At 47.4% G+C, this 25,821-nt stretch overlaps 1 protein-coding gene across 1 annotated transcript; it reads left to right on the top strand.

Moving 5' to 3' along the window:
- Positions 1-11,416: 11,416 nt before the first annotated feature.
- LOC119381870 (isatin hydrolase) lies at positions 11,417-25,433 on the top strand. Its single transcript, XM_037649624.1, has 2 exons — positions 11,417-11,668; positions 25,119-25,433. The coding sequence occupies exons 1-2, from the start codon at positions 11,417-11,419 to the stop codon at positions 25,431-25,433; spliced, it is 567 nt and encodes a 188-aa protein (XP_037505552.1).
- Positions 25,434-25,821: the final 388 nt, after the last annotated feature.

Genomic DNA, 25,821 nt, shown 5'->3' with positions numbered 1-25,821 from the left:
TCCTACGGTGGCTCGGTGTTACCACTCGCTTCGCACGCCACAAAGGTATCCAGAGCATCGTCAATTCGACTCATAGGAGAAGCGAGCTTACGGCCAAACCCCAGTGTCCGCGAAAATGCGCGCGACAGCAACAAGCGATGCTATGAGCCACGAAATGGGCCGTTCGCGCGATAGCAAGGTTCTTCAGATTTGGAATCCGTCGCCCGTCGCCCGGAAGCGCTGTGCTGAAACAGCCAATACCAAAACACCGAAGCAGGATGTACATCAACGGCGTTGTCGTCACTTGCTTATCGACGCGCCCCAACAACAACGTTCATCAACACGGCCAGTGGCAACGTGGACGTCGTTGAACGCGAACGTGCGTTACGGGACCTCAGGGACAGGAACTACAAGTCCCGCACTGTCTGTGGCGCGGCCTGGCGGCACATAGCAGCAGTGATCGGATGGAAAAAATACTGCAAGACATTGATAAACATTTTATGTACCATTATGCAAGAAAACATCGTATTTTACGTTGCATACCGCTGATAACGGGACACTTTTGGTATGAGTAAACGCTCTCATGCCAGCAACAGTTGAGATCGCTCGCCCAAGCCGTCGCGTGAATGGGGTTTGCCCATAGAGTAACAGAAAATGATAAGAGTGGACACACGAGCCTATAAGCGGCAAAGCTACGCAGCTTCTCGCCAGCCGTTAGACGGCAGCACGTCACTCCCTGTTTCCAAGAAAACGCGCGTACTAGTTATCTACTGCAGTACCTTTTCTGGTTCACGATACATCTACTTGTCTTTGTCAGACTATGTGGCTGCGGCAGTGGCTTCCGCTGGCTCGCAGTGCGGCTCTAAATCCACCTTTATCGTCTGCGATTGGACAGTTCGAAATCATCGATTGTCATGCCCATATGGTCAGGTCAAGACGGCGCGGCATGAGCGGCGACGCATACAAAGTTCGCTCTACCTGCTCCGTGGAATTCCCTGGGATCGTCTGCCGGGAAGTCACTCTGCTTGGCGGCTGCTTGGTAAGAACCAGGGGCGTAGCCAAGGGGGGGGGGGGGTTGGGGGGGGGTTCAAACCCCCCCCCCCCGAAAATTTGCAGTTTTGCTTGCGTATATATGCACGCACACATACAAACGCACGCACGAACATACGTAAAGTATGGTTGAACCCCCCCCCCGAAAAAAATTTCTGGCTACGCCCCTGGTAAGAACGCCTTCATTAGGTTCTTTTTTCCCTTCATTACTTTGCAATGTATTTGTCGCTACAGCTTTAAGTTGACATTTGATGCACTTTGTGTTTTAGCGCCGAAAGCTTCTTTGTGCTTCACGCTTCGCGTATGATGTTCGTGAATTGCTTTGCATTAAGAAATAGGAACTTGAAATGCTGCGCAGCACGTTAGCGAAGAAATGCTTTCTTGGCGCCAAAAATGAGTCGCCGTTTGCGTCGTAAGGTTTTCCTTGTGCATACAATGCCGTTACACGCAGTTCTAACTGCATGGGTGTGCAAATGTGTGAAAGAGTGCAGTTATGCTTAGAATCGTTATTTGGGGTATTCGCAGTTTGCTTGACGCCTATGTTAAGAGCCGAATTAGAGAGAACTTGAGAAATGAGAACAGTGTTCGTTGCCCATTGCTAGGACGTAATATTCTCGTTAAATACTGCCTCAGTAGTTCATGCACCGAAGAATGCTTTGTTTTCACTGCGGCAACTGCTTGGGACTGTTTTTCGCGAAAGGGCGCTGAGAAGTGCGTCGGAGACAATTTGTGCGAAGGCCAGAGAAAATACGGTAAACTTTTTTCTCTTTTTCCAGGTCACGCCGTCCGGAGTCGAAGTACTACGGCAGCTACTGCTGCGCTGCGTGGTGCAACAACGACAGGATAGGGAGAGAGCGTGGTACTAAGTGGTTCAGGATTCCGCGAGACGACAGGTAGCCCTTTGCACATTTCCAAGATGTAATTTTGAAGTTGTGGTTGTCATTAGCTAACTATCAAAGTATGTCCTTATCTCTCGCACTGTTTTGCCGTTCAGTTAGTTAGTGTTTGGATGGTCATACATTTTCTTCATTCGCTTAAATCGAGTAGCCCCTTCTGACTCTGAAAAATCATCCCCTTTTCACTCTGAAATCCCCTTTTCCTCTGTGATGCTAATGCTGTCTTCTGCATTTTTATTGTATTGTGGGAATTTTCTAAATATCGCCTATTTATTCCTACTGTGCAATTTCTCAACATGTGGCAGCTGTCTTGCATTGTGCAGTGCACCAATCTTTTGTATGTGCTTACTGAGAATGTGACTTGAAATAAAATGTTTCGCCTCTCCCAACGATTGTCATGTCTGCATAAACAATGGCATTGTGTGCTCGCCGCACTGGCGGTGTGGCTTACACGAAGCTACTTATGCATGCAAGTAGCAAGTTAAAAAATAATATATATATATATATATATAATATATATATATATATATATATATATATATATATATATATATATATATATATATATATTGTAATGATGAAGAACGGCACAGGGCACGGGCGCGCGATCGGCTTGTGGAAGGAAGAGGAGAACGAAGCTTGGAGGAATAAGAACAGCCGGCCCAGAAACGGGCGTTGTCTCTTTTCTCTTCACTACAATGGCGCAGTCGTCGAAAACGAAGCCTTAAAGAAGACACCGCCTGTGCTCGTGCGTCGTCGGCCACCCGGACCGCCATCCAAGGAAAGCCGTACACGCCTCCTTGGCTATGGAACCCGCCTACCTACCACCGCTTCAAGCACAGTTCGGGGACGGTGTCTATGCCTCCAGGGCATCTCATAACCTCCCGGCGCTGCGAACGCCATCCGGGGACGGCGTCCAGGCCTCCTCGACGGCTCGACTTCCGTTCAACGGCGCCGCGGTACCAGTTCACACGAAGACGCCACCGGGGCTCCACTTCTCTGGGAACGCGGTTAACGCTCCCAATGGCATGGATCCCGTGAACAAGACTCTGTCATCATGTAAGCCTCTAACGGACGCCGTCCACGCGTCCTTTGTAAGGGATTGTGCCGCCGTGAGTGCCGGGGTTGATGTATCCTCCGCAGATGCTAGCCCTGGCTCTGCATGCGAGTCACCCGAGAGCACCGGGGAGATTTTGCGTGCCGTAACGCAACTCTCGCAAGAGCTCCACCGCTTTGCTTCGTTGCGTTGCGGGTTCTTGCCGGCCGCCTTACCATGTCTCACGCATTCTGAAGTACCGGTGTTCCGTGGCTTCCAGGATGACGCCGATATGTGGGTAGCGACCATCAATGCGCTCGGCTTGCGCCATGCCTTGCCCGAAAATAAAAAATGGCTGCTGGCCCTCGACCGCCTTCGCGGTGCTGCCGAGGCATGGCATAAGTACGAGGGTGTCAAGCAACGTTCCTGGACCGAATGGAGTGGCAGGCTCGTTGCTGTTTTCGGCCGGGTTCGCCAGGACAGCTGCGTGTTGAACCAGACGCAGAACGAGGACGCAGCTCATGAGGGGAACCTCCTCGAGACTGCAACTGCACACTGCAACTCATCGACATGCAGCTTGGCAGCCTGCCAACGACCGAACACCGGACACGGCTTCTCACCGCCATTCCATAGAAAGGACCTTCCGCCGAATTTCGGTGGCCGGATCGATGTTGCACCACCAGATGCACGACATGAAGCCACGCACCATCAAACGCGGTCGCTTCTAACTGTGCAGGTCCACGTCATCGGAATCGGCGAGCTTACGGCTCTTGTGCAAACTGGCGCTCCACGCACGGCGCTGCACCGACGCCATGCCCCAGCGAACCTCCAACCATGGCCTGAGGCACCCCTGCGTGGCTTCGGTGGTTGCGCATTACCTGTCGGGGCGCTTGACCTGCAGCTCCAAACCGAAGCCGGGAGCAAGTTCCTCGCCGGCGTTCCCGTCTTCGAGGACCTGCCCGCTGATATGATCCTAGGGGCTGACTACCTCCTCTCTGGCGAAGTTCGCCTCACCGTTGATTCTGCTGGAGTGAACCTCAGCCGCTTGACTCCAAGTAGCGCATCGGCTCAAAGGTCCCAAGTCGACAGACCGCAACCCGAAGTGTCTGCTGATAACGAAAGCACCTCCTGTGACCAGTCGGGCACACATCTGCTGGTATCACAGCCGTTACTGGCCGAGGGTGCGAATGCGTCGCTCAAAGAAGCCAATACGCAGGTCATCGAAGCGACCCGAGCAGACGTAGCCGGCATCGGCCATTCCGTAAGCCTCCCGCTCCAGGTCGACGGAGCCAGTATCGACCATTCCGGCAGCCCCACGTGCGAGTCTGGTGACGACGGCAAGTGCTCTATTCTGACACCTGGTATACCACCTGAGCGCCGCGCGGATCACGACGAAGTGGCTCTCGCCGTCATGGGATCCGTCACTGACCGGTCGGACGGCGACCAGCTCGACCAAAGTGGCGAGACGCTTTCGGAAACCTCCAGGAGTTTCGACGTGGAACGAAGGTACGGTGGCGTTCACGTGCACGGGCGCGGTACGGAGGCACCAGAAACCACCTTTTGTCCTTGTTACCGCAGAACTAAAGATTGCAGTGACAGCAACGCAGACGCTGCTACGTCGAATCACGACCACGCTCCGCAGCTTGTCCAAACTTGTAAGCATTCTTCGCTGTGCAAGTATTTGCCTGCTCAGCGCGCAAACGGGGATGAAGACCAGCGCCCCAAACTGCTACAACAAAATTGTCAGCTAAGCGTGCAGCGACCACTACGGCACAGCCAATGCCGCCCCCCGGAGTTGTCTTTTAAAGAACGTCCAGACAGCCTGCAGCGTTTGAAAGACCGACCACTGAGGCACAGTCAGTGCAGACCACCAGACATTAGTGTTGCAAATGACGGTGAAGTGTCCAGGACGGCTAAAGACAAGATATTGTGGACAGGATGCCATACTTGCAGCGTGGCCGAGTGTAATGATGAAGAACGGCACAGGGCACGGGCGCGCGATCGGCTTGTGGAAGGAAGAGGAGAACGAAGCTTGGAGGAATAAGAACAGCCGGCCCAGAAACGGGCGTTGTCTCTTTTCTCTTCACTACAATATATATATATATATATATATATATATATATATATATATATATATATATATATATATATATATATATATATATATATATATATATATATGACCTCTGAGACAAACATACGAACAGAAGTGGTCTCGGGGGCCGTGTAATTTTACCTATAGCTAAATAATGGCCTCTGAGATCGGCATTTTTAATTTTTTTGCGATTTTCGATCTCTGAGGCGGCTGTTAGGATTCCCCACTTCCGTTTGGTGCGCTGCGAACCCAAATCAGCCGCAGGCGCCTACGGGAGTGTCCTCTATTAACCTTTTTTATATTACTCTATGGTTTGCCCATCCAAGCGACCGCTTGCGCGAAGGCGATCTACGTCCGCGTCACTCGGCGCTGTCGCGTTCATGTGCGCGCATATGAAGTTTGGCCTTAATTTTGTTCAGTGTCATATAGTTTTCGCGAAATTACACCGAACCGTCCTTTAAATATATTGCTACAGGAGAGGACAAATGGATCGCTTAATATCTTATAATGTTCCATGCGCGCATGCTGTTGACCAATTTTAGAAACTTACTTTAAAAGACGATACTCTCACGTAGCCGTGACGGCAGCCCGAAGACAGGAGACTGGGAGGATCGTGATGTAGAAGAGAATCCGTTTATTAGGCGGACTTGCGCACATAAGAGCAAAATGCACACCTTGGCTTCGGCGGCGGCGAACCAAGTCCTCGGCAGCCGTCGGGGAACAGAATACCCGCTATAATCACCCGGGCTCTATTTTAAGGCTCTATAGAACGTTCGAGATACGCCCCCAAAATCAGCTAGTACATTCGCCAGCAGTATGGGCCTATCTCATCGCCAACGCGCGAGGCCACGGTCATCCCAGATAATCGCGACGCGTCTCGGATCACGATCCGAGATGATAAGGCCGCGTGTAGGCGGCTATTGGCATGCACAAAACTGACGCTTCGCGGCAATACACTGCGCGGGCGGCAGCAAATCGTGGGAAATCAGCCTGCTTCAATGTGATGACCGGCCACAGCAGCCTGAGTGAAGCCATGCGAACAAAACTCAAAACACGTGTAGTCTTCCGTCAGAAGGGCATCCGTCGGGATTTTGGTTCGGATTTGCACTCAAATGGACTTCAAAGCACTGAATGATCCTTCAGTAGGCGTACAATGTGTGAATGACAAAGCAGGTGAAACCACGACCGCACATACCGATGTTGCGTCGACAAGGCTGGCAACTGATAACCTTTCCGGCAGCAGCAGCGGCTCTGATGTGTCGTGTCGCAGGCGGCGAGACTTGCATAATCGCGTGTGAAGCGCACTGTAGACAGGAGGGGATGGCGGTTCCGCGAAAAATGTAGCACTGTTGAAGGATGACAACTGCGTTGACGTCTATAATATCTTTTGATGTAATGTTAAGAATACATGTGCGACCTGGCGGAAGTACAAAATCCGTAGCTGCAACAAGGGGGTGGCGAGAAGTCGGAAATGCTATAGAGGTCGCTGTCCGTAATGGGCATAAGGGATCAACTGCGCCCTATGACAGCAGACGAAGCTGACAGAAAGTCCCAGAATGAAACAATCCGATGAACGCAAGACGAAAGCTTTGTATAATGGCGAACTCTATGAATGGGAACACGAGCGGTATGCAATCCCGCAGGATAGATAGGATTGTCATCAGTACCTCGTAAGAATGGATCAGCATGTGTAGTTTGCACGTTTCGCAGACTAAAACATCGTTCGGGGAGAATGGTTCATTTGTCGGCTGCAGTGTCATTATGCGCATCGTTCGCAACGCCTTCCGCGCCGTGAGTAAATTTTCCAGGCGAGCGGGCGGAACTTTATCATTTCACCAACAAACGCTTGTGCGTCTTTTACTGTAACGATTTGTGGCTTACCTCGAAGTTTACAGCATAACTCATAGTTGGCAAGCTACATGAAAGTTCACGTTAAAGTTTGCTTACAAAGACAATTCCTGGTCAACATGTGGGAATGTGCAGAAACCAAGCAGCATATTCCAGTCGAATGTGGCGTTATCCGTCCAATTATCAAGGAAGGAGAGAGTCTGCTCGAAATGTAAATTTTCAAGGGCAGTTTTGGGAGCTTCAGTGAATCCGCAGTGGAGATGTTGGAATATTAAACGCCAAATACTGTAAAATACGGCGAATGTAAACATTTTACAGCAATAGTGAAAATTGCGAGGAAAGCGAAGGTCAGGACAGAGACTTGCCAGTACATACTACAGATCATTCTGGTCGAACTGCGCAATGCGACGGGACACGAAGAAAGGCAAGACAAACGAGCGCTCGTTTGTCTTGCCATTCTTCGCGTCCCGTCCCATTGCGCAGTTTCGACCATAATGAACTCGTACCAACTCTCCCAACTCTCCACGCTGCTTACACATACTAAAGAGCGCAGAAAGGGTTAAGAACGACATTGCTGGCACTTTGCGTCACCCCGATTCAAGAGGGAAGCTCCTGACATCGTATTATCCATCTATTCATGCATCCAGTATTACGCTTAAGTGTCCCAGTGAGTTCAGAAATGAAGGGACCCATATTGTGTTTTTGTGTTCGCGGTTGCGGTAATTCGATGCGAGAAACAAGCCATGCAACTTAAATTGTAGTAGTCCATTAGAATAGAAGGTCAACCACTTTCTTAATTGAGTCCGCGAAGGGAAGAGGATCCTTAGTGAGTCCATTCGACACGATGCTGATATCTTCTTGAAGAGGCCGTCATATGCTTCCTTGTTTGTATTTAATCGATGCACTTAACAAAGGGCCATGGACAGCAAACAGGCTGCGATGTCTGCGCCCACTCATTTTCTCATGGTATAAATGCATTGCGTTGCAAACTCTTACGCGGCATGCTTATTCACGCATTTTACGTTAAATTGTTCACTTAAGCTTAAGACTTGATTTTGGCTTCGAAGATGGCTTATACTTCTTCCATTGGTGACATCCACGTGAGAGGTTTTAGATGAACGTGTTCCTACAATGTGCTGCCCATCTGTGTTGCAGGTGACCATTTTTGGCTGGCGATTTCTATTCTTGGCTTCTGTGACGCTGTCAGTGGCGGGTGAAGTACATGGCAGCAACCATTCCGCACAAGAAGCACCGCTGTCTGAGCAGCTTGCGACGCTGAGAAGTGCCAGAGTCGTCGACTTGACAGAGAATTTCACTAGTGATACCTTATTCTGGAAAGAAGGAGAGACATTTACTCTGGAAGTACAAATCACCGAAAACGAACGAGTTATCTGGTAAGAGAATCTGCTTAATCATAAAGGCGGTCGCTAGCAAAATAATTGATACGGTTAACTACGCAAGAGTGACGTCTGTAGGCTATGGATTAGTAGAGCGGGCTTGAGTGCGGAGCCGGGGATTAACCTTGTACATATGACAAGTCAGCCCTACTGAAGTAGGCAGAGCCGATGACAGCTTACGAAAGGTAAATGAAAGTGTCAGTTGCTTGTGGAACCCTTTCACGAGACTTCCTCCTCCTTGCTGGCTTCCGCAAAGCACATTCGACGTCCTTGTGCTTCAAGTTTTCGATTATATGGCCCTCCGATGACGTCACCGGTTCCACTTGACCTCTGCCCAGCGCGTGTCGTCGATGGCCCTGTCGTTCATCGTCTCCACAGTCCGAGTCTCTAAGGCCTAATTCGCCTCTACCAGAGATATGTTGAGTTGAAGCTTACAAAGCGTAGGCCCCACAAAGGTATCGTCTTTGGGTCAATCACTAGACCGTCTTCAATCATTGGTCGGATAAGCCATGTGGCAATCTTGCGTTGGGAGACGATGGCTAAATTTGCGTAGAAAGAGGATTATCCGAGGATGAGCGCACCTCCTCTCACGTGAATCTCGGTTCACTGCAAACATTGAAGCTCCGTCAACGACCGGAATTGTGCTCTTTCCCTCTAAGATTGTGAAACTCAATCGCTCACCGACCACTAAAGCCACAGCCGTCACTAAGAAGGAAAAGTTCAGCGACGCCAAGCATAGCAGTAGTCCATGGCGATACGTGTGCGTCTTGAAGCCTCCTTCACTCAATTTGCTCCGTCGGCTTATAACTGGACAGACTTGGTAGCTATAAACCTGTAAACAAACATGCACAAGCCTGGAGCGCGATCGAGATGGCATTTGCGAAAAGCCAGGTTAGTTCCAACAACGCTCGGCTTCGTTTTGGAATTCTCCACCCCTTGCTGCTCGTCTGTATATTAAAAGAGAACTCGCGTAGTGTTGGTTATTCTTTAACCACCTCCTATTCGACAGCGTCTCATCAACTGTCTCTTTGTACGCAGCTCTGGCCTAAAGCTGCAGTGCAATAAAAAAATTGAAATTCTCCGGACTTACACGGCAAAATCAAAACGCGTTTATGAGGCATGCCGTATATAATAGGCTGATTAGCTCCCTTCGTGCCCCCTGCACCCTCCCCCGCTTCGGGGCTGGGTTCTGCTTGATGTTGCAGAAGTCTGTTACCAGACTCGAGGGTAAATGTTGCTAGACTGCCGCCAAGTCTGGCAGATAACTTTGCCCCTGCATTTCGAGATTTTCTGTAATGTTCTTGTGCAATCCGCTTTGTACTTCGCAATTGCCTGTGCGGTTCGTTGAGATCGGCCGTTTTAATTACCAGCCCTTGTGTGTTGCAGACGTCGGAGTTCTTTTACAGCGAAAGCTGTTATGAGATCATTTCAACGGCCGTTTTTGGCGCCGTAGTTGTCCGCCGCCGCTGCCACCGCCGGTGTCCGTAACCACTACCGCACGAAATAAGAAAAAAAAAGGAAATAGGAAAAAATTTCCAGGATGGAACGAGGTTCGAACCTGGGCCCTCTGCGTGGGAGCCCAGTGTTCTACCTCGGGGCCATGCCGGGGCTTGAAACTGCGTTGCAAGAAGGCCCTATACAGGCTTCATGTTGGGAAGTAACCACATTAACATGTAGTGTGGTAGAAGAGTAAAATAACAACCAGGCGTCACGCAAACGCGAATTCTGTAACCGGGCGTCAAACAATGCAAATTGCGCAACGAGTGGGTTGTTCAGTGCTTCCAACCCATTACAAAGGCCTCTACGATAATTCTTCATCGTCATCAGCCACAGCGTCAACAAAGTGCACATAATGCCTTACAGGTGTTTAGCGAGTACCACGGTTCTCCGCAGAATGACGAAAAATTGCATAGTGGCTGCTTCCCCACTTCACAAAAATTATGATGATTTATAGCGTAGTGGGTTCCTGGCAAGTGCACTTCTATTGGTTGCCAAGGAAGCCCATAAGGCTCCCATGATCGATTTCCTCAGGCTCTCAATAATGTTAATTCCTTCTCTCTCTCGCTCTCCGTTTCTCCGGTTACGTATATTATAAAGTGTGGTGGGACAGGTAAATGACGACCGGGCGTCACACAATATGAATTACGTTACTAGTGGGTCGTTTAAAGCTTCCAACCCATTACAAAGGCCTCAGCCATAATTTTTCATCGTCATCAATCACCGCAATAACAAAGTGCACATAATGCCTCACAGATGGTACCTCGCTTCTGCCCAGAATAACGAATAATGTTGTGGTGGGTGCTTCCCAACTTCCCAAAAATTATGATTTGCGGCGTAGTGGGTACGTTCCTAATGTACTTGTACTAGTAGCCACAAGGGAGTTTATAACGGGCTCTAGAAATGCCGCTCTTCCAGCTTTCGCTGTGACTGTGCTGCGCTTTCCGCGCAGGCCTGGCGTTTTTTTTTGTTGTTGTTTGCATCGTTCTATAATTAAGAGATCCGACTTGATCGTGTCTAGAAGCAGGGAATCCACGCGCAACGACGCGTTTATCAGGGAAACTAAATGGCGTTACAGAAGTACGGACACTGTGTGGGCGGTTTTGCGATACGTCGGACTCGTCGGCTCTGAACTCTGAAGTACGGTATATCTGCTTCGTAGCTGTGCGTGCCGTGTCTACAACGCATAAGGATGCGTTTGCTGGGGAAACTGAATAGCGCCGCAGAAGGCGAGGCACTTCCTTCAACAGATCTCACTCTATCGTGTCACAGAAGTGGGGAATCTCTATGTATACAGGTGAGCGTGCCGTTCCGACCACGCGCGACGACGGGGACACTGGAGTGCTCGCCTTCGCTGTGTGCGGTGGGTGTACAATACAAATCGCTCGGATTCATGTCGCTGAAGTTGGAATCTATGCATAGCATTAGGCTTGTTTTGGAATGTCTTCATGCAAGTTGCACTTTTCATTAAGAAAGAAAAATTGTCTGAAGCAGCGCGTCGTGAGTGGCGAATAGAACTGAATGGCGCTTTTCCGATGTTTGGAACATTGCGAATTTGTATGCACTTTTCTACTTCGTTCATATAAGGATTTGTTTCTTTAACAGGAACCAAGTTGACATGGTCTCCGAAGCAACACACGGTGGCACGCACCTCGATGCGCCGCTACACTTCCACAAAGGTGGCTGGTCTGTGGCAGACATTCCAATTGAGCGTCTTATGTACCTGCCCATCGCGAAGCTAGACATCCGGTCGAAGGCGGAAGCTGACCCCAACTATAGCGCCACTGTGTCCGACATAAATGACTGGGAAAGCCGTCATGGAAGAGTACCCAATGGCAGCTACTTTATTTTGCAGACGGGACAGTCGAGGGTGAGCTTTTCCATAAGTTTTTAGTAGTTTCTACCGTGTGAATGCAGAAATTCTTCGTTTGTATATCACATATTGGTCTTAAAGTTGAGCTTTATTGTGTTTAAATCCGATTCAGTCCGTAAAACGTCGATTACGCAGTCTCCGCCAAGATGTAAGCGCCGCACAATTTCGCTTCCCTTCCTTTCCTCAACCCAATCAGCAGATCTAGTCGCCCACGTTACCCCACACATAGTCAAATCTTGCCTATGACCCTACTATAGACCCTGAAGACCCCACCCCAAGTGAAGTTTAGTTTGAAGTTAGCGCTCGTATTGGCCAGTTCTTTCCACTGTGCCTTGTGTGTTTTGTGCTTCCACGTACTATCGTGGACCACTTTAGCACTTGTAGAAAATAAAAAGCTCCTCAAGGGGTCGACTACGCACCGCCTATTGGCCGCGAGATCGAGCGGAGTCGCCGCCTGACGGCTACTGGCTGAAGCGCGCCTAGTGTGGATTGCTCCATGCGTCGTCTGCTAGCCACGTTGTGTTTGCATGTGCGCGTATGTCATGCAGGGCCTCAAAAGGCGGTTTGTTCCGTTGCGTTGGTGCAACTTTAACCGCTCGTACGTATGCCTAACACGATGTAAAGAAGCATTTGGCCTTGGTCGGCTGTATATGTACTTTCTTTATTGTGAGGTATGAAAAAAACAGAAAAAAAGAACTGTAATAAGATCAGTGAGTACACTTGTCGAGAGTGCTGGTCGTCGTACCGTCCGTTCACGAGAGTCATATCAGTGTAGGTGCCGCTCTGTGGTTCAAGCGCATTGCAAAGTGCACTTGGCTTTGTCCTAAAGATGAGAAGTATTAAATCTCATGTGAATATAGCCTTTTAGCGGCTCGGTGGTTAAAAAAAGGCTCTCATGCACTTGCGTGTTGTGGTTAGGTGTATAACTTTGGGACTGTCGTTTATAGGTTACGCGACGATCTTTAGTTGTGTACGGTCCTGGTCCCACTGCAGAGAAATATTTCTGTCAAGTCACGTCTGACACTTCGGTACTTAAATTGTCCCCTAAACCGAACAGAAAATGGAATGACACGGAAATCGCAAAATTGAGTAGCCTTGCGCAATTATAACTTATGGCGAAATGTATACAAAGGCACCCGTGTACTTGCGAGGATAGCTTATGCCTGTCAAATTTGCGCTGTGGCAAGATCAGTGTCGGAAGTGCGTCAGGCCTCAATCTCTTCCGCGAAAACCCTTTAAAAAAGAGACCGAGCGAGAAAAATATATTCATCAAGATAAGCAGTGGCGATAAACTCGCTCGCGCATTTTCATCGCTTACGTGGCGAGTGAGGGCTCATAAAACGATACCCTTTACTATGCACCAGATCATGCATACACACTTGCCGCGTTTCGGTGCACGTACTTGCCCTGCGGAATACTGAGAACTGTTCTCGCGGCCGTATAAACACAATGGAACATGCGCGAACTACAAAAGGGCTCGGGGACTCTCGTTTAAACAGACTCATAGCCAAGCGCGAACAAAATTTGCATTCACAGCGCAGACGGTACTTGAACGACAAAGAATAAATTCCGTGAATTAATTTTCTTCTTTCTCGATTGATTCTCGCTTAATTTTCCTGCGGAAGTGTAGGAAAAATCAAAGCACAGGGAAGCTTCCTGGAGCGTTCGCTTACTGCGACCGTCTTCACGCTCGTAGTGCACAGCAGCAACAAGCATATAAATGCACACATTGGCGAAGTTATCGCTGACTACTCACCATTCTTTCTCGTCTGCGAATGCGAATGCACGGTCGTCAAAGTGCTTGCTGCACACCATCGCGTACTTAGAAGGCGTCCTGCCACTACGAAGCCTAACGAGCCACGGTCGGCGACGTTCCGCGTCGGTGGGATAAAAATGGAAGCTTATCCCTGGATCTGTGCAGTATGTGCGGCATTGTGGCACCGAACAAAACCTCACCATCGATAACGAAGAGTTTTCTGCGGGTACGGAACACAGAATCACGATGTGAAAACAGAAGCCCCGTGCTCTTCTACACACACCACACGAAACCAGTATCCACACTAGCGGGGTGACGGTGCTGCCACCTGTAGGTCGATCTCGCCGCGAATACTACGCGTCACAGACTCCCTACTGTGCAGTGAGAACTGTGGCTGGCGTCAGCCGGACAGAACATAGGATAAAAACAGATCTCTCATTATCGATTCTGTAATTACCTACGTCACGACAATGATTGAAAAGAATCCCTCCTGTCTTCTAAAAATGCGCAATCAGATATCGTCCCAGATTGCCTGACACCACCCTAGCCTATTCTTATGAATTGCGTGCATTGAACACATTTGGTGGGATGGTGATCTGTGCACGCACGTCGGTGTGCCCAAGAGCACGTGTGCGTGCATTTATACCGTCGGATTAGCTGGTTTACATTCATATGACGTTAGCGTAGGCAGAATGTCTACTGTGCAGTAAAAAAAATTGGTATAAAACGCAGAGCACACCACTTGCTCGTAGCGGAAGTCTAGGTACCGCTACCAATTATAATACGTGCTAAAATGTCTGTCATGTTGTGCTAACGTTTACATTCCTGACTATGCAAATTGTGAAATACGCAGGCTATCCAGCACCTGCACAACCTATTGGTTACGGCCTTAGACTCTGGAATTACGAAGTTATGAGAGCATACAAAAAAAAAATTCGGCAGATTCCGCGTACCATGGGAATTGATGTTATGCGAAGCATGCGCAGGGAAGTGACTGTTTCGCAGTTTTTCACATTGAGCGAAACGTTGCGGAATGATGTTAGAGAAATGTGCAAATGGTACACGCACAGACATATTTTGAAGAGTCGCACATGTATTATATAACCAGTTGTTTACAGTTGCTGAACGATGCCACCAGCAACATAGGTGTTACCAACACCAAACGCAGTAAGCTGATGTGTAGCGCTTATATTCTTCAATACTGGATAGTGCGAATTCGAATAGGACAATGAAGGAACACAGATGCACAGGACAGGCGCTACTCGCAACTAAGCTTTATTCAGAAAAGTTACCCTGGATATATACACAGCCGAGTGGCACGTGCAGGCGCACGGCACGTACGTCACAGTTGCAGTTAGCGTTGCGTAACAGTTCTTATGTTTATACTTATTCGTTATGACGGAGATCGCACGCAAATTGCACGAACCCCAATGCATATGAGGAAGGGGTTCTTGGCAGTTCTTGAATAAGGTCATCATCACCGTGATCAGTGAGCAACAGCAGCTGGACAGGACTTGTTATCAGATCCGTTCGCGATCGCGGCTACGAATGGTCTAAGTGTACTGAAGTGCGAGGTATAGTAGAGCTGGTGGAAGCCGCGGATGGCTTTTACGAAGAAATTATCTATGGTGCCTTCTGTCCTGGACGTCGCACCAAGGTCTTGCGATGCCCTCTCCCCATCCAATCTGTCTTTCATGCTGTCTAAGAATCAGGCATTGTTGGGTTTTGATAAATCAATGCTGAAGTCACCGGTAATCATGAGGGACATGGTCCTCTCGGCAGAGTTATTGCAGGAAGCATTGACCCTGGTTTTTGCGTAATCCATGTGGTGATGACATGAATGATGCAAAATACATGAGTATTTTGCGTTATTCATGTCATCACCAGTGAATCGTGTTCGTCATATACTCACCCTATGCTATGCAAATTTTGGTATATTACAACCTATGGAGACGACCAGGAGAGCGCCCAGACGGAGGCGGCTAGATGATAGATAGATAGATAGATAGATAGATAGATAGATAGATAGATAGATAGATAGATAGATAGATAGATAGATAGATAGATAGATAGATAGATAGATAGATAGAAACTCCCAAAGTGCCTGAGGTTCGCTAACAAATGCTTCGCACTTAAAGGGCCCCTCACCAGGTTTGACAATTTTGAGCTAACGAGCGCAATGCATGCACTGGGCGTTCACGATTACGTCTGCCAAAATTTGCAACGCTACGCGCCGCGTAAATGGGTCAAATTTCAAGCTGAACGCTGCTTTCCCTTCTTCTCGCGTCCGCGCGCCCAGAGAATGAGGGGATGACGTACATGAGAGAATGGCCCTACGTAGATGGTAGTGCTGTGACGTCGCTCCTCTACGTAGACGACTGTGCTCTGACGTAGCCAACAGTAGCACGTGACACTGCGATAATTATTTGACACGACGTGTAGTTTGTGTAATTTGTTGCTTGAATGGATGAATAAAACTTGAGAGCAATAATAAAACACACAAACGAAATGTATGCGTTTTCTTTTTTTAATTTTTACTGCGAATCGCAGAGAGATTCGAGACTAATCTACCTCCGTTTCGCACGCGTTCGTGTTCTCGCGCTTTGCGCATCGTGCAGACGCCACCCTTTGCAAAGAAACTAATTTTCTACCGCGTTCCAGTGCTCATTAGGCTCATTTATCCTCCCGCGTCTAACTAGATGTTCATGCGGCACACCGCTAGTCTCACGTCCGTACAATTGTTGCAGCTTTCGTGCTCAGTAATAGGTTAAAAGCCAAGTGATCGGCGAGGTCGCATTCGGCATAACTTGCAGAGATGAAGCGCAGAGAACGCCGCCACAACACCGCTCGCGTCTCGGGGGCTCGGGCTGGTTCGGGCATGTGATGCGCTCGTGACATTTTTGTGCGCATGACGTGTTCATGCGTATGCGTTATGTGATCCTTCTGCTCGCGTGCCGAAGAGGGCAGGGAAGGGATTTGGCTTGCGAAGGCTACACGGGGCGAGCGGCAAGGGTTTGCAGCTCGCCTCCTCGCATCATGGTTTCGCGCCGCTACAAATTATTGTTTTTCTCAGCTTCTCACCGACCGATTAGAAAAATTCTTGTGGCAAAATGCTCTTTATTGGGCTCGCAACAACTTGCAATGTCTAACTAAAATTCGTTAGGTCACCTGGTGAGGGGCCCTTTAATATTGTGTAGATCGCCGTGAGTGGAAAGTCGATGAATGAATTCACTAATCCCTATTGGAAAACCTAGTGGCGCTGTCCATGTGCCATAATAATCATCAGGGCTGGGCAAAGGTACTTTGAAATTGTATCGCGATACGATAAAGATGCTCAGGCTAGAAGTACATGAGATACCGATACAAGATACTACAACACTGATTGCATCCGATACGATATATTCCAATTGTATTGTAAGATGCTTCGATATATTCGCAAATTTGTGATTATATATCTATAATGTAGCACTAAATGCCTATGCACGAAAAATGTTCGCTTGAAAATGTATTAACTGCGACCGATTTTGTTTCATTTCAATCAATGTGTGTTAGTATTTCAAAAGTTTTGTACTTCTTGCTCAAGATACATTCGTTCCATTGCGAAACAACTAATTGGCGTTGCTTTAGCTGCTTAACATGACAGCACTTTATACTCTTCGACAATAGAGGTTCTTGCTTGTCGCTTTTGTAATTGATGGGAGTCGCTGCTCTATTTGCCGACCAGCTAGCGGGTTGCCATTAGATCATAAAACTTCAATAAGAAGCCTCCGCACAATAGTGCAAATACCACCGTGGAGTTCTACCTTGCCCGTAAACGCATTACGGTTTTCGCAATAACGGATCACCGGACAAGTGCACGTCACCAAGAACATGTGCCGCCCAGAAAAGATTCAGACGTATTGTACAGTGGCACAAAGCGCCACAGGACACCACCGCTATTCAGACTAACGCCACTTATAGCTCCGATTACGTGGTGATTAGTAACAGTAATAGAATTTAGGGAAGTCTAAACAAGGAAAACAAATATATCTAAGTAAAATAGAAATGCGGTTGCGTATCAAGCACTGCGAATAAACATAGAAACACGATACATGCAGCACACCCAAGAGATAATAATAATTGTGGCGTTTGACGTCCCAAAACCACGATATGATTATGAAAGACGCTTTAATGGAGGGCTTTAATTTTGACCACCTGGTGTTTTAAAACCTAAATATAAGTACACGGGCCTCTAGTATTAAATACTAGAGGGAATTCTGATGGAGGGAATTTCCCTCCATCAGAATTCGGCCGCCATGATCTTCGGGTCAGCAGTCAAGCACCATAACCACTAGACCACCGCGGCGGGTAACCCCTAATAGCTATGAGAAATAAATCCAGTGCCTATAAAAAATTGTGTAAAACGGCTCGTTGGGACGCCCATGAGAAAAACTGAGCATTTGGTATAACAAAGTTTCTCGATTACCTTTGCTAAAATATTGGAAATGGCTTCTAATAATTTGTGTTAATGTAATAGAAACTCAGTTTCGCGATCTTACTAAGTAGTAAGCAGAATTTTTGTCACCCTATACGCCAGACGCGCCCGGTTTATTATATATTTGCTCTCAACATCACCTTTATGTAACAGTAAATGTAAATGGACTGTAAGTATGAAAACAGCACCAGAAATGACGCAGACAGTTAAAAGCAAGAATAAATCAGAGAGCTTACCTTGGCAGTACGTTAAAGGCGTACTGCAGTAAGCATACCAGAAAAAAAAACTATATATAGAATCATAAGTAATGTACGGGATGGAAGAGAAGGACAGCTAAGAAAGAACTTCTGCTAATAATGAAATTATGATTTCAAAAATTATTTGAATTGTAAAGAAGAAGAGTGGCCTCAGCGGCATTGCTCTGCGCCTCAGCGGTATCACCATCGGCATGGGCTCGTGGTTGCTGCGCTTGGCCGAACGCTGCTGACCGCTGCTTGCTCTTGCCATATTCTTTGCCAATAAACCTCTTAGCAAGTGGTGGAGGTGCGGGGTAAGAGATTTATTGGCAAAGAATATGGCAAGGACAAGCAGCGGTCAGCAGCGTTCGGCCAAGCGCAGCAACCACGATCTCATGCCGATGGTGTTGTCGCTGAGACGCAGAGCAATGCTGCTGAGGCCACTCTTCTTCTTCTTTACAGAATAAAAGAAAAAGAGGCGTACGCCAAGATAGCGGTTGTTATGTGAATGCTTGTTCTGTTAGATCCAGCATCGGTACCGGATTGCTATAGCTCTTGGAATATTATTTGCGTATAAGTTAATCTTAGTGCATGTAAGTCAAACATACATCCACGAGATCCTTCTAATCGCCGATGGGTGAAAGCCACTAGACGCAAAGCAATTACCCAAGCTTGCATCCTTCAGACTTCGTAACGAAGCACCACGCAAGAGAAACTTCGATAATAACACCACAGCGGCATGAGAATGTGTGCGAAAGACGCCGCGCGGATTGGAGTGCGAGGCACAGGACAGTTAAGTGCCAAATGTCACGGCACTGAGACAACTAAAAAGTAAAAGCGATAGAACGAAAGGTCGGCTGGGCGTAACTTCGCGCGCTTGTCTATCGAGACGACACGAGCGCCGCCACTCTGCTCCACCCAATAGAGACGCTCACAGCTCATCGCCTATCCTCGCTGCAAAACTCTGATGGAAAGATAAAATAATGTCACAGCCTTCAGTTTTATTCTGGTGACTTAGTGGCAGCAGTACCAGCTTGAGAAGCGTCGGTCAGCCAACGTTATTGTTTCGTACGGTGGTGGTGCGGTCGCAGAATCTTGTATTTAAGATACACGATACATTCTTCAATGTATCGGATATACAGATACTGATACACGTCTTGCGAGACGTACCGCGATACAGATACAAGATACACAAAGAGTATCTAAGATAGTATCTGAGATACATGTATCTTCGATACTGCTCAGCACTGATATTAATTATTGGCCCAGTGTGCGCTGGCAACTGGGACACTGGCACATCGCACCAGGCACACTGGACGCTGGTGCGCGGCACACTGGGACACCCCTCACAGGCGCAAATTGGACTTTTAAATTGATTTTGAGAATTTTCACCATGCCCAGATCGTAGCTATGAATAAAACAAGAGCACTGCTACAAAATAAAGAAACGCGAAAAAAAAGCGAGAGTATGAAATTCCGACCCACCGGCTCGACGCTCCTTACATCCTGAGATTGACACATGACCGCTACACCTTTTTTGCTTTATTTGCTGCTTTTATTTATTTCTAGCAGAGACATAAGACAAAGATATATCAGCCAGTCATTTGGCTGACAGGCCTCAGGCGAGGCAGTCAGGAATCAGGCATGTCTTTGCAGTCTAGGAAGCCAGTCTGGTTCCGGTTCTTGTAGTTTATACACCTGTATTATTCGACTAATACATTCGCGGAAATAACTCCTTATTGACCTTGCGCCTATATCTGCATGACGTACGGCCATTCCCGACAACCAAATAATATCAAGGTCCAGAAGCATTATCATATCAAACGGCATGTCTTCTTCATTGTCAATCAATAGAAACCTAATACCATAACTGTCTATCGGCAAATTTTTTTCAAAGTGCGTTGAGGAATGTCCCAAAGAAATACCCTACCCAACAATCTAGAAATACATGGTCAATTGTTTCAGGTTTTCTGCAAATGAAAGAATGGTTACCCCAGGGTGCGAAAATTCCGTTTTCTCTATATATGTTTTAACTTCGAGTGTGTTAGTCTGTAATTTGTGAAAGGAACTTTTTACAGCCATTTTCTTACTCTTTCGAGAACGCCTTGTCCTGGGCCAGCATTGTACTGTGTTCGATGCCGGGGAATGGGAAGAAACACTTCACAGAAGTCTTTGCACAGTTTCTTGCGGCATGCATCACACAAGTATTCAAGCGAGTAATGAGCTTGCAATGCGCGACATGATACGTACACTTCTCTGTGCTCGTCCGTGTCTTCTGCATCCTTGTCTATAGTTTGCGTGCATCCATTTTTTCCTTGCGTTTTTTCCTGCAAGTACACTTCTCTCATGCATACAACACCGTTACCTGGCATACAATCCGACGACATACAATCCTGGTATACAATCCGATTTCGCGCTATTACAATTGTCCGACGACACGACTAAATTCAGCAAAAATCTACGCAACCTAACATGGCAGACAGTTTGTAAAAATGTATCAGTAACATTGCGGGAAAACATAAAGTGATTAACCAGCTGCTGATGATAGAGATGAGATAACCCTAGCTCTCCCTGTGTTATGCAGGTTCTTTTTCTGTTCACGATAGCTCTCTATGACTGAGCGTCGGAGAGCTTTAATAAGGACAAAGCCGTTGGTTTAACAAAGAACACACACAACATTTAATTATACACTGAAGGCGAGATAACTATACATAAGTAAACACTTAATAAAAAGTTCACTGCACACGGTAGCACACTCTTAACAACAAACAAAACTCAGTTCAAAGACCTAAAGTAGACAGTCTGGTTCGGACGCAGCTGGGCGGCAAAGCGGGGAATAATAAGAGTTCGGTCTCACCACATCGCGGAGACTTGACAGGTGGAGTTGACGGGTCTGGATGCTGCGACGTGGAAAAGTGGCTACTGGGCGACCCCTTGAGATGCCCGGAGGAGCAGGCCCAGGCACTGGGGTGCACAGCTCGGGCCCGTAGCCCAACTGCTGCTGCTTGCCTGTCGGAACCCAACTCCGTAGGCCTTGAGGTAGTGTGCGAGTACCATAGTTAAGGTCTCGTCGCACAGGAGCGAGGCGGCAGGATGCTCCGGCCGGTTGAAGCGCTCGGGTCCGCAACCCGACTGCCCGTCTTCAGCGCCCGGTCCGGTGACACCTTCTCTTCGCCACGTATCCTCGAACTCCCCCTTGGAACTCCGTGCACAAGGCTTTTCTCGCTCTCCGGTTCACTTGTCTACTCTTCATTGGACACTGCTCGACCACCGTGTTGACAGGTGATTGGCTCGTGACATGCTCCGTGCTGTCTTCTTATTGGGCCACTTGTCCGTCGAATCCTTGCGCCTCGCGCTCTCGTGAAGGTATTCGTCGTCGTTGTCTTCCATTCAGCACTGTTCTCATCTCCGCGCGCGCACTCCTTGGCCGTCTTTCCTTTTATGACGCGCACTTTTCAAAGGCGCACAATTCGAACGCGCACTTCACTCATCACACCCTGACGAACACGCCTGATGAGGCGTGTTCGCTTAGTTCTTTCCCATGCGCGTAGTACCCCAATTTAAAACAGCAAGGACGCGATGTAACTTTTCAATGTTTACACGTGAGCAATGTATTATTTGCATCGCGCACCAGAGCCTTCTTATCAGTGACAAGTTTTAAACTGTTGCACGTGAAAACATCAATAGACCAAGCCCATTAAAACGTTCTGAACCATCACGCAGAGGGGCAACTTCTCCACGCCAGTATTTTCACTCTCTCCACAGTGTTGCAAAGGCATTCCCAGATATGTTACTGGCGTAGTGACCCAGGGAATATTTGTAAACGATTTTGGAATTTATAGCCAATAGACGTGCCAGATATTCGAGCCTTTTCCCCAGTTATCTGAGCGGCTATTTACTGTACAAAATTGTTTCGCGATTTTCACAACTCTCAGTATACTCTCCTGGTCTGAACAAAATACAGCTGTGTCGCCAGCGTAAGCAAGGGGGCGTACGTCTGCTGCGCGAAGGCGGAAGCCTCCAATGCTGGTGCTAGCGGTTATACGGAGATAAAATGTCTCTATGTACAAACAGAAAAGCAGTGACGAAAGAGGGCACCCCTAGAGGACAGAGCGCTGCATTTTGATGCGTTTCCCTAAGGTCTTATCGCCAATGAGCCATGTTGCACAATTTCTGTAAGCCGTGGCGACACCATTCTTGATAATATTAGCAATATTAACATGCTATAAAATGCGCATTATGACGTCATGAGCCACTTTATCAAACGCTTTTTTCTAAACCGAGTTGTAGCATCGCGATTCCTTCACCTGTAACATCGCAACATTCGAGAACGCATCTGGCCTTGTGAATGTTTGTTAGTATTGTTCGGCCTTTTATTCCGCATGTCTGATGTTATCCAACTAATTTACCGATGACAGATTGCATTCTTTTATCGAAAACGTTCATACAAATTTTATAATCAGCATTCGTCAGCGCTAGCGGGCAGTGGTCTGGTGAGTGAAACTTTTCTGAGGAGCCTGGTATTTGGGGATCAAGACACCATGCAAAGTTGAGAGCGATGGTAGCAGCACATCGATGTCATAGGCGCTATTAAATAATGCTGTCATACTGTAGCAGCATTGCGTTTCATTGATTATGAACTGCTGCTGTAGGACATCGAGGCCTGGTGATTTGCAGGAGTTTAGTCCACCAATTGCACTTGCAACTTCAGCCGAGATGGACATTTCTAAGATCTCTTTAGTGTCATTATCTATGCGAGGTATTGCAGGGAGAAATTTCTTTCTAAATGCCTCAACATTGCCTGAACTGTGATTAAAACGGTATTGTAATGTTCCTCAAAAGCTCGCTCGCTCGCTCGATAGATCAATCAATCAATCAATCAATCAATCAATCAATCAATCAATCAATCAATCAATCAATCAATCAATCAATCAATCAATCAATCAATCAATCAATCAATCAATCATCAATCAGTTTAATTATGACATACTAGGATAATTACAAAGCATAAAATATACAGACGAGGGTCCCAAAGTACTAGATGGCAATGGGACCCTCAATATTCGTTGGATATCTTCCTTATCTGTGTAAACAACTCCTTGCCGTTCAATTTCGGAAATTATATTGATATAACCACGTTTTTTCTCCATACCAAGACCTCATTTAGTGCGTGTTTCTCCAGCTAATGTTTCTTCGGCTCTTACTCTTAACTTTTGTTCCTCGATACCTGACCTCGTCGACCGCTTCTAGTTTTACCTTCATCGCTAGAATGTCATCTTTGAATATACCGGGTTCTTTGAATTCTTCAGTCAATAAAATGTACAGGCTCGTTTATAGTGTGTTTTTTTCTTCTTTCATTTCTTCTTATTGAACTGCGCTTGCGCACCCTATTACTTTAGTTTTTATCGTTTCTTTCGAACATTCCCACCGTTTCTTCACAGGTTGCTCATCTTCTTTTAGCAATTTTTCAAAAGTTTTCTACACAAAGTGAACGAAAATATTGTCCTCACCGCTACACCACATTTGTAAGATGAGGGTTGGTTGCTTTTTTTTGTCTTCATCTTGTGGCAAATTTTGGTGGCCCCTCTTTTCATTTTCTCGTTTAGAAAGGCAGGTTTCAGTCTCTCCGTCCTTGCGATAGCCTAACAGAAGATAACATTTTTGTTTGTAATGCGCTGCCCAGGATTAGAACGCCCATTTGGCATGTTTTGCAGTAAAATGTACGAGGGTATACACGAGGATGTGTGCGACATTCGCACTGGCTCGCTAAGTGATTAGTCATGTCTATGCACAAAAAGATCGTACATCTGAACTGCGCACTGAACACTCTCTTCACCCGCTTGAACATACTTTCTGTCATTCTTGTTTACCATCCGCGTACTACAGTCGCAGTAGTTCACTTTAGCCGAACCGACCGTTAGGCTTAGAGCTGTACTCCGTGCGCCACGATCGCTTTGAATAAGAGCGTGGACATTCAATTACAAATAATTTATTAGGCGTGCGAATGTACGATTTAATTTCGATAAAACACCATGTTTCATCAAAATTTCGGCGGCGGCGGGGGGGGGGGGGGGGAGCTGCTTCCCCTGGCTACAGGCCTGACTGACTCCTACAGTAGGTTGATGCTGACTATGAGACTAATACTAATATCACATTGGGTTGCGAATGATATGTACTTACGATGCAGTAATATGACCTAAATTCACGGCCCTCGATCACACACTTAAGAGAAAGTGCGCATGCTCAATAGGTGATTGTTTTAGCGTATACGTATGTCCGTCACCTGATATTTAAACTGATAATTAAACTAGGTAATTTAAGTATTGGACACAGTAAAATAGTATGGTCAAAATATTCGATAAATAATACGCTCAACACCTCGCGATCCAATATCAAGTTTTATACCAAGTCCACTCAGAGCGCCCAGTTTTCTCCGATGTGCCGCCAGTATTAACAGCGCGCGGGCAGAAACTGTACAGTTCCCTCGCCAGGCGGAGACTGATGAGGGAACTGTGGGACATCATGATGTCATGCCAATCCACAATATAGACCAGAATTCTCACCGCTTGCTGGGGGCTGCCATCTTTGCTGGGGGGCTCCTGATTACGTGGAACGGACGACTACGCTAGCATCCAGCCTCTTCTTATCACATGATGGCCGCCAGTGTTCGCTCGCCATCGACTGTGACGTAACCATCCCGCAGTCCCTACGCCGGCCTTGCCGACACATGACAACTGGGGTCAAGATATTGTATGCTTGCTCTAAAATGTGGGTGTGAGAGTAAAAATAATCTCATCTATAGCATATTACATAACACACCCATTCACTTGCAAATAAAGGTTAAAAACTAATAGAGCAACCTAAAACACTCGAGTGCGCAGAAGCGTCACTCGTGAAAAATATTGCGGTACGGGAAATTGAGCATACGGAACAGGAGTGCTAAATGAACTATGTTTCTACTTTTCCTTTTCATATCTTGCAGTTCTGGCCCAATCGCACAGCTTACATGGGATTGGACGAGAACGGAGACCGGCACTTTCCTTCGCTCTCTGTTGAGGCGGCCACGTTTCTGACAACGGAGCGAAACCCGTACGCGATGGGCCTGGAGGGGCCGTCACTGGACCATTTCCCTGGAGTCAGCGTGCACGAAATACTTGCCGCCGCTAGCGTGTACAGCACCGAGTATCTGGCCGACCTGTCATTGGTGCCTGAAACAGGGGCACTAGGCATTGTTCTTCCGATGAGAATACCCGGAGCAAGCGGAGCACCTGTCCGCCTTGTGGCGACAATACCGTGATGCACGATTACTTGGTACCTTCGTCGCCCAGCATTGTGTGCTTCTTTATGCATTTACCCGGCGAAAGCAGACATAAATATTTTGTGATAAGAGTTGCCCATTCTACAGCCCAGTTTTTTTCCACTCCGAAAGCTGGTCGTCCGTGGCTAGCAGCCTACCGTGAGTGCCCTACATACGACAGGCCCATTGGCTGCCATCTGCGCTTGGAATAGTTATAGCGTAATAGGGTTTATACGGCACAGGCCTCGAGATGAGAAATAATAAAAAAAGAATATTCGGCTGGACATCTCTAATTAGTATCAGGTGAAGCTACATTAGCAATAACGGTGAACTGGTTAAACGAGTCTGGTTGATAGCATTTATGGAGTCGCTAACAATCTTCACTTCG

Source organism: Rhipicephalus sanguineus, chromosome 2 (genome assembly GCF_013339695.2).
Source record: "Rhipicephalus sanguineus isolate Rsan-2018 chromosome 2, BIME_Rsan_1.4, whole genome shotgun sequence".
In the NCBI taxonomy this organism is placed as follows: Eukaryota; Metazoa; Arthropoda; class Arachnida; order Ixodida; family Ixodidae; genus Rhipicephalus; species Rhipicephalus sanguineus.
The sequence above is the reverse complement of the archived record's forward strand: the minus strand, read 5'-3'. Positions and strand labels throughout refer to the sequence as shown.